This window comes from Bufo gargarizans, unplaced genomic scaffold, assembly GCF_014858855.1.
Source record: "Bufo gargarizans isolate SCDJY-AF-19 unplaced genomic scaffold, ASM1485885v1 fragScaff_scaffold_339_pilon, whole genome shotgun sequence".
Taxonomy (NCBI): Eukaryota; Metazoa; Chordata; class Amphibia; order Anura; family Bufonidae; genus Bufo; species Bufo gargarizans.
Genome location: NW_025334097.1, coordinates 56,005 through 65,930, shown reverse-complemented (window position 1 = coordinate 65,930; position 9,926 = coordinate 56,005). Strand labels below are relative to the sequence as shown.

Genomic DNA, 9,926 nt, shown 5'->3' with positions numbered 1-9,926 from the left:
GTCTCCCTGCACTCTCTCTGTGATCTCCCTACAGTCTCCCTTCAGCCTCCATGCACTCTGCCTACAGTCTCCCTGCAGTCTCCCTGCATGCTTCCTGCAGTCTCCCTGCACTCTCTCTGTGATCTCCCTGCACTCTCTCTGTGATCTCCCTGCACTCTCTCTGTGATCTCCCTGCACTCTCCTTATGATCTCCCTACAGTCTCCCTGCAGCCTCCATGCACTCTGCCTACAGTCTCCCTGCACTGTCCCTGCACTCTCCCTGCATGCTTCCTGCAGTCTCCCTGCACTCTCTCTGTGATCTCCCTGCACTCTCTCTGTGATCTCCCTGCACTCTCTCTGTGAGGATGTGTGTGGCCAGTCAGGCTAAGACACACAAGGCATGACCGCATCAAAAATTATATCATTAAATATAGATGCACCAGTGGGTGCCAGCTATGATACAACACTAGGCCACAGGATAGTTAATCCGAGGGCAGGCTGTCGGCTGACAGCCTGCCCTCGGATTAACTATCCTGTGGGCTCATTGTTGTATCATAGCTGGCACCCACTGGTGCATCTATATTTAATGATATAATTTTTGATGCGGTCATGCCTTGTGTGTCTTAGCCTGACTGGCCACACACATCCTTAGGCTTTTGACCTATATCAACCCCCCCTTTTTTTGTACCATCCTTTCTCCTTGGTCGCACAGGCCCCATCCATAGTCCTGTGTCCACCATTGATCTCCCCTGATGATTTTCTGTGACCAACTGAAACGTGACACGTAGGGAGCATTTTTTTAGGGACTACTAGGGAATCTGTCCCCACAGGGTCAGGTATCCGGACGGGGACGCTCCTTGCGGGGCCAGTTCCCCGTATAGATAGGTAGGGCATACTAGCCCCTGCCCCCCCATTCAGGGCTGTCACCCACCTAATTTGAAAGGGCATATTCACCTATCCTTCCAGTGTGAACAACAAGTACCAAAGGACCGTTTCCACCTCCAGTCCTCTTCATGAGACATCCTGATCTACAATCGGGTGAGAACGTTCCTGTTATTTACATCATTCTGGTCACACTGTTTATACATGTACATTTTTGCCCGCCGGGCTGTCTTGTTATTTTCGTTTGGTGTAGAGGCTCCTCCTCTGGTGTCTATTCATTTTTAGATTGTACTAATAATAAATGTTAAGTTTTATCCCTCTGTCCTACGGGATTAGTATTTACGCCATTTCTAACGCCCATAAAAAACTGAGGCAAAATGGCAATTAAAAATGGACAGGCGGCCAGATAATGGATGCACAAATAATTGTGTCGTGTGCATGTAGTAATAGTAGTAGTAGTATTGATATAGGAAATAATAATAGTAGTAGTATTGTTAGTAGAAGCAATATTAGTAGTAGTATTGGTAGTAGAAGTAATAATAGTACTGGTATTTGTAGTAGAAGTAATATTAGTAGTAGTATTGGTAGTAGAAGTAATAGAAATATTTCTGTAGTATTAGTAGTATAAATAATATTAGTAGTAGTATTGGTAGTTTAAGTAATAATAGTAGTAGTATTGGTAATTGAAGTAATATTAGTAGTAGTATTGACAGTAAAAGTAATATTAGTAGTGGTATTGATAGTAGAGGTAATAGTAGTATTGCAGTAGTATTGGTAGTAGAAATAATATTAGAAGTAGTATTGGTAGTTGAAGTAATAATAGAAGTAGTATTGGTAGTTGAAGTAATAATAGTAGTAGTATTGGTAATTGAAGCAATATTAGTAGTAGTATTGGTAGTAGAAGTAATATTGGTAGTAGTAGTATTGGTAGTTGAAGTAATAATAGTAGTAGTAGCATTATTAGTAGAAGTAACATTAGTAGTAGCACTGGTAGTAGAAGAAATACTAGTAGTAGAATTGGTAGTAGAAGTAATAGTGGTGGTATTGGTATTATAAGTAATATTAGTAGTGGTATTGGTAGTATAAGTAATATTGGTAGTAGTATTGGTAGTAGAAGTAATATCAGTATTGCAGTAGTATTGGTAGTAGAAGTAATATTAGTAGTAGTATTGGTAGTAGAAATAATATCAGTAGTGGTAATGGTAGTAGAAGTAATATTAGAAGTAGTATTGGTAGTAGAAGTAAAACAATAGTAGTAGTATTGGTAGTAGCTGTAATAATAGTATTAGTAGTATTGGTAGTGGTACTAGTAGAATAGGTAGCAGTAATAATAGTAATATTAGTAGAATTGGTAGTGGCAATAATAGCAGTATTGTTAGTTTTAGTATTGATAATAGTAGTATTAGTAGTAGTAGTACTGGTAGTAGAAGTAGTAATAATAGTAGTAGTACTGGTAGCAGTAGTACTAGTAGTAATATTAATAGTATTGGTAGTAGCAGTACTAATAGAGCCGTTAGCTGACATCTCTCCTGCGGCGGGGCTTTCTCTGCTGACTCTGTGCTTTGCCTCCTCTTCCTCAGCTCCCCACTGGAATCTCTTGGAATTTGGGGTGGGGGCTGGGAGAGTTTGGTGGTGAGGAGGAGGAGGGGAGGTTGGGAGAGGGGAGGGCAGAGGATTCAATGCTGCAGAATTATCCCTTAAAACCCCTTTGTTGAGTTCAGTAGAGGACTCTGCTCTCCAGTGACAATGTATGTGACCCCCATTGTGCTGTCAGTGTTCTGCACTGCTGTCTGCATCTGGGGGGCCTCTGCTGCACCCAAGAATGTCACTGCCACCCTGGTCTTCAGTGTCAGCAACAAGACACAGAGCAAGAGCCCCTCAAGCACTCAAGGAGCCAATGGGACCGCGCAGCCCACAGTCTATGTCAGTGAGGATCTGGAGGAGCCTGTACCTAAAGACAGAAGGCTGAGGTTGTCTGAGGAGAAACCTGCAGACAAGAAAGGTGAGAACATAGCCCTTGTCCCAAATCAGCATGACCCCCATCATACTGCCTGGCTGCACTAATCTTCTGCTACAAGCTAAAGTCACACATCAAATACTTGAAGAAATAGATGTCAAACAGTATATATGTAACCTCAGGGGAACCTCTCATACTGTATATGTGTAACCATAATTAGGATACCTTATAGAGGAAAGGTGTTTGCAGGTAGACCTTATAGAGGAGAGTTGTCTGCAGGTATAGAGGACAGGTGTCGGCAGGTAGACTTTTTATAAAAGACAGGTGTCCACAGATAGACTTTATAGAGGAGGGGTGTCTGCAGGTAGACTTTATAGAGGAGGGGTGTCCGCAGGTAGACTTTATAGAGGAGGGGTGTCCACAGGTAGACATTACAGAGGAGAGCAGTCTGCTGGTAGACCTTACAGAGAAGAGTTGTCCACAGGTATAATGGAGAGGTGTCTGCATGTAGACTTTATAGAGGACAGGTGTCTGCAGGTAGACGTTATAGAGGAGAGATGTCTGCAGGTAGACTTTATAGAGGTGAGATGTCTGCAGGTAGACTTTATAGAGGACAGGTGTCTGCAGGTAGACTTTATAGAGGAGAAGTTTCCGCAGGTAGACTTTATAGAGGAGAAGTGTGATCAGGTAGACTTTATAGAGGTGAGATGTCTGCAGGTAGACTTTATAAAAGACAGGTGTCTGCAGGTAGACTTTATAGAGAAGTGTCTGCAGGTAGACTTTATAGAGAAGTGTCTGCAGGTAGACTTTATAGAGAAGTGTCTGCAGGTAGATTTTATAGAGAAGTGTCTGCAGGTAGACTTTATAGAGAAGTGTCTGCAGGTAGACTTTATAGAGAAGTGTCTGCAGGTAGACTTTATAGAGAAGTGTCTGCAGGTAGATTTTATAGAGAAGTGTCTGCAGGTAGACTTTATAGAGGAGAAGTGTCCGCAGGTAGACTTTATAGAGAAGTGTCTGCAGGTAGACTTTATAGAGAAGTGTCTGCAGGTAGACTTTATAGAGAAGTGTCTGCAGGTAGACTTTATAGAGGAGAAGTGTGATCAGGTAGACTTTATAGAGGTGAGATGTCTGCAGGTAGACTTTATAGAGGACAGGTGTCTGCAGGTAGACTTTATAGAGGAGAAGTTTCCGCAGGTAGACTTTATAGAGGAGAAGTGTGATCAGGTAGACTTTATAGAGGTGAGATGTCTGCAGGTAGACTTTATAGAGGACAGGTGTCTGCAGGTAGACTTTATAGAGAAGTGTCTGCAGGTAGACTTTATAGAGAAGTGTCTGCAGGTAGATTTTATAGAGAAGTGTCTGCAGGTAGACTTTATAGAGAAGTGTCTGCAGGTAGACTTTATAGAGAAGTGTCTGCAGGTAGACTTTATAGAGAAGTGTCTGCAGGTAGACTTTATAGAGAAGTGTCTGCAGGTAGACTTTACAGAGGAGAAGTGTCCGCAGGTAGACTTTATAGAGGAGAAGTGTCCGCAGGTAGACTTTATAGAGGAGAAGTGTCCGCAGGTAGACTTTATAGAGGAGAAGTGTCCGCAGGTAGACTTTATAGAGGTAAGGTGTCCGCAGGTAGTCTTTATAGAGGAGAAGTGTCCGCAGGTAGACTTTATAGAGGAGAAGTGTCCACAGCTAGACTTTATAGAGGAGAAGTGTCCGCAGGTAGACTTTATAGAGGAGAAGTGTCCGCAGGTAGACTTTATAGAGGAGAGGTGTCCGCAGGTAGACTTTATAGAGGTGAGGTGTCCGCAGGTAGACTTTATAGAGGTGAGGTGTCTGCAAGTAGACTTTATAGAGGACAGGTGTCTGCAGGTAGACTTTATAGAGGAGAGGTGTCTTCAGGTAGACTTTATAGAGAAGAGGTACCTGCAGGTAGACTTTATATAGGACAGGTGTCTTCAGGTAGACTTTATAAAAGACAGGTGTCCACAGGTAGACTTTATAGAGGACAGGTGTCTGTAGGTTGACTTTATAGAGGACAGGTGTCTGCAGGTTGACTTTATAGAGGACAGGTGTCTGCAGGTAGACTTTATACAGGAGTAGTGTCCGCAGGTAGACTTTATAGAAGACAGGTGTCTTCAGGTAGACTTTATAGAGAAGAGGTGTCTGGAGGTAGACTTTATGGAGGAGACATTTCTGCAGGTAGACTTTATAGAGGGGAGGTGTCTGCATGTAGACTTTATAGAGGAGAAGTGTCCGCAGGTAGACTTTATAGAGAGGTGTCCGCAGGTAGACTTTATAGAGGTGAGGTGTCTGCAAGTAGACTTTATAGAGGACAGGTGTCTGCAGGTAGACTTTATAGAGGAGAGGTGTCTTCAGGTAGACTTTATAGAGAAGAGGTACCTGCAGGTAGACTTTATATAGGACAGGTGTCCACAGGTAGACTTTATAGAGGACAGGTGTCTGTAGGTTGACTTTATAGAGGACAGGTGTCTGCAGGTTGACTTTATAGAGGACAGGTGTCTGCAGGTAGACTTTATAGAGGAGAAGTGTCCGCAGGTAGACTTTATAGAAGACAGGTGTCTTCAGGTAGACTTTATGGAGGAGACATTTCTGCAGGTAGACTTTATAGAGGGGAGGTGTCTGCATGTAGACTTTATAGAGGGGAGGTGTCTGCAGGTAGATTTTATAGAGGAGAGGTGTCTGCAGGTAGACTTCAACACAGTAACCACAACCTCTATTATCACCACTATCACTTTCACACCACCGTATTACAACCTTCACCGCCACCTTCACAACCACTATCACCACCACCATCACCATCTACACAGCCATTAACGCCTCCATTATTACTATCGACACCTTTACCACTACCAATACATCCACTACACCACTACCATTACCACCACTTTTAACATGATTATTCCACCACTATCACCATTGTCTTCACCAGTAGGATGACAACGATTATTACCACCACCATTTACACAACCATTATTTCATTATAACACCATTGTTGCTTTCAGTTTCGCCACCACGTAACTACTATACCAAAACTATCTCCATTGTACCACCACTTTCATCGATCAAAACCACCATAACTGGCACTTTATACACGACCACCATCACTGACAACATTATTTTCACCATCATCACGCCTATTACAAGCACCATGGGCACCACTTTGCCACCTCCATCACTACCACCTTTACTAGTACCACCACTTCTCCACTGCCATCACAACCTATATTAGTAAGACATTTTCCAGGGATACATCCAATCAAGACAATTGAGGTGTAATTCTGCACTTCACTAAAACAACACTTCACTGTAGTCTTCCAGCCCATCTCCAAGCATCCTCCATGTACACTGAGAATATTATCCATCTGTCCCAGATATAAGACATGAACTTCTGTCCACATGGACTACGCGTATCACCAGCTTTAGTGTAACAGAACTTTTTGATAATTACATTAAAATGTTGTGTCCATTTGATCTTTGGGTTAGGAATGGAGACTTTGAGATAACTCGAGGATCCTGTATAGATACTGTAGAGTCTGCAACTGTAGGACAAGGGCTTGGGAACCATCAGAGGGACAGGATTTGGGCTGGTGTGTGGCTATATCACAAGGAATGTCGGAATCATTCATCTCTAGGAGTGACCCATGAGAAGGTCTTGGATGGTGCCATTTGTGGTTAAGAATGTGGAATAGATTTTTTGGTTCTCACACAATGTTGACAAGTTGCATGAAAATGATGGATCATGAGGTTGTTTTCTGAATAAGATCAGAGCAGATGGCGCCTTTTTCCTAAGCTTTTTTGGAGCCTTTACTACGACATTCAAGGGTCATAGGTCTGACAATGTGGAGGATAAGGACTTCAAACGTCATGCAGATGTATAGATGTCACTATGGCAGGCCAGCAGTTTCTTCACATGATGATGTCACCTCCTTGCATGCTTTTTTGCTCAGTGGATAATCTATCATCTCCACAGTACTGTGCAGATGTCCACGGCCTGCGGAAGTGCAATATATATTACATACGCACTGTGTGAGCCCTGCTCATGGTTTGCATGTCACTGGATGCCCACTCATCACGCTCAGCTAAGGCTGGCTCAAAGTGCCCACCGCTGCATCGGTCATTCACCTGGTGCCTGTCCAAGACTGCATGTGGTCTATGTGAGGGTGTGTGGGTGTATGTATCTAGGTCCATCATCATCTTCCAATGCAAGCATTCATCATGTGCCTCATGATCCCCCACAACATATTTATCAATGCCATTTACATGGTCATGAAGGTCAAAATCATCGTTCATAATCATCCCTGATTTTTCACAAACAAGTTATTAATGTTACTAGGTTCTTAAAAAGTTCCAAAAAATAAGCCATAATAGGCCCCAATATCAAAATGTTGCAGCTACAAATGCCTCCATTACATGCCCCCAGGAATGGATGCTATAGGTGCCACAGATGTACCCACCTAATAGTTCACGTGTACCATAGGCACCAATTTGCAAGGGTGCATACGAGATATGTGATATATGATCTCTCTGTAGTGGTCATGCTCCATTCATGGTCAGGCGCCAGGTTAAAGGATCCTTGGTTTGTTAAAGCATCTGGCTCTGTTACAGCATCTGTGTGTGGTGGGACTGTAGACAGATAGGGGTGACACAGATGGGTGCAGCCAGGAGACCCAGGACCCTCCTCACTACAGTCACTGCAGCTACTCCATGTTTATACAGACCCAGAGTTGGCCTCATCATCCTGCAGAGAACACAGGAGCCCGGCAGGAACAGGGAGGTAGAGGTAGAACTCCCACTTAAAGATCCATGTTTACATCAAGAGGCCATAACAAGGGGCTTCGTCATGGGAAAAACCCTATTTACATACCTAAAAAAGGCCCATCCAAAGTAAATGCTACCTGAGCTTTAGAGAGATGTTCCCAGATTCAGAGTATCAGCTGTATGCAATATAAACCTATATAATCTCTGGGTCGAGGCACATAGGCTTCCCTTGGTGTGTGCAGAACATGGACTGCTTGGTGGACAGAACGCATGTCACATGGAAGGCATGTAGTACAAGATACATGTACTGTACAACAGGATGCATGTTGGACAATGCATGTCAGATGCATGCAGGACGCGATGTATGTTGGAACTGGATGTATGTAGATTGGGATGTATGTCAGGACTGGATGCATGTTAGATTGGATACTTGTTGGACTTGATGCGTGTAGGACAGTATGTATGTTGGATGGGATGTGGGTTACATGCTATGGATCTATAACCAGGCACCAGACAAATCACCCCATGTCCTGTTTTGCATTTTATAGAAAAGGTGGCGAAAAAAAAGGTTAAAATAGTCAAAACGGTGAAAGTCGTGACGAAGGTGAAAGAGGAAAAGACCAGTCCAGGAGCAGGAGGAACCGAAGAGGAACGTATGTACTGAATGCATGATCCATCCCTGTATGAGAGCAGTCTGACACGTGAGTGTAGATGAGAACTGCACTAATGATTACTGCGCCCTATAAGTCAAGCAAATGCTAATTAAAATTATGAAGTGGTGATAGAAGTTATTATCAATGGAAACCTGCCTCAGAAATGCCAAGGACTGAGCAGGCTCCACCAGCAGGGTCTCCAACACAATTAATGGAAAGTCTACATTGTATGACGTAACATATAGTGGAGCATCTTATATGAAGAGTAAGGCACCAAACTAGTGACCAGGTGGACCAGGAAAGGGCAGTTATTGATAGGTTTTCAAAAAGTGGACAATTCCTTAAATTTTTGGTAGAAACATGTAAGAAGCCAATCACATGTTTGTCTACATCAGATAGGTAGTGCTTTATCTTCCTGGTCATGTCCCACATAGACATTGTTGTAGGTTCTTCCTCCATCACTTGAGTCTTTGTCCTTTTTTTTTTTGAATCATAAGGGTTTTTTGGAACATTCTTGAGGGCTTCTTCGGGTATTATCCAGGAACGATAGCCAAGAATCACAATATTCAGTGTTTCATCCTACTCTAGTGAGGAAAGGTTTTATATCCTAACCTAGGGTCCCATATGTTAGTTCTATAAGGGAGTTAAGAGGAAAACATATTGATTCTGATGTCCAAAGCTTTTGATATCATAGATGCTGCAAAGGTAGCTGGACCTTGAAGAACCTGGGACATGCTTGTCTTGAAATGAACATTCTTTATTAACTTCATATCTTGGAAACAATTTGACAATGAGCTTTGCTGAGGCTTGGAGACCTCGACCTCCATGGAAGGTCCCACCAGAGTTTACCTGCACCTAGACCCACATCTATCACTTCCCAGTGTTCTGCAAGAGGCCACCCTCTACCAGTGCACAATATCCACAGCAATAATTGTGATGTACTGTGTGCCTAGAACATGCAATAAGGAACTAGAGGTAGCTACCCACTACTTGATTACCGGTTCAGCATGAATGGTACTAATTAACAGTACACAGTGGCTGAGAAATCATAACTCTAATTAGTCCAGTTCTTGCAATATAACTTGTGAGTGGGTTATGGGACCTCTCAATGTCTCCTTAGATAACACTTACTGTCTCTCTTTAAATCTAGCACAGGAAGATCAGTTTCATATAAAGCACTGGGTTTCTGTCCTAAGATTAACTCCCCTCCTTTTGACTTGTTCCTGGGTTGCACCCTTAGACCCACTTCAGCACCTCTCTCTCTTTTCCACAACCTTCAGATAGCTTCTCAGTGCTTAGTGAGGCCCAGACCTTGCCTTGGTGGAGCCGGCACCCTGAGACTTACAATTCGTTGTCTTAGCCATGCAGACTCCCCAAGCCCTTCATGTGGACTCACACACACTAACTCACTTTCTGCTTGCAGCCTCTTTTAATAATCTATGGTGCCACAGTGATATCTAGTGACAGCAAATAACAACACTGCAATCATACATTCGAATGCAAACAGATAATGTATAGCACAATACAACACAGTATATTTACCATATGTACACTCATTATGTTGGGGGGGATAAATGCAGGTAAACTGTGGTTCCACCACTTTATAGTACCTGCACATGCACTCCATCTCAACAGGTTTGTAGGTGCACCAAAATTCCAGTAGTCAGGCATACTCACCTGTA

The 9,926-nt window shown here is 43.1% G+C and overlaps 1 protein-coding gene across 2 annotated transcripts in view; it reads left to right on the top strand.

Annotated features, from left to right (window-relative positions):
- Nucleotides 1–2,554: 2,554 nt before the first annotated feature.
- The window catches only part of LOC122922415 (probable carboxypeptidase X1), a 47,069-nt gene continuing 39,697 nt past the window's right edge, over nucleotides 2,555–9,926 (top strand). The window contains exons 1-2 of one of the 2 annotated variants that reach the window (XM_044273013.1): nucleotides 2,555–2,863; nucleotides 8,140–8,244. In XM_044273013.1, the coding sequence (XP_044128948.1) occupies nucleotides 2,608–2,863; nucleotides 8,140–8,244 (361 nt within the window). In that variant the 5' untranslated portion in view covers nucleotides 2,555–2,607. The remainder of the gene's footprint in view (nucleotides 2,864–8,139; nucleotides 8,245–9,926) is intronic. The other variant, XM_044273015.1, reaches the window with a different exon arrangement.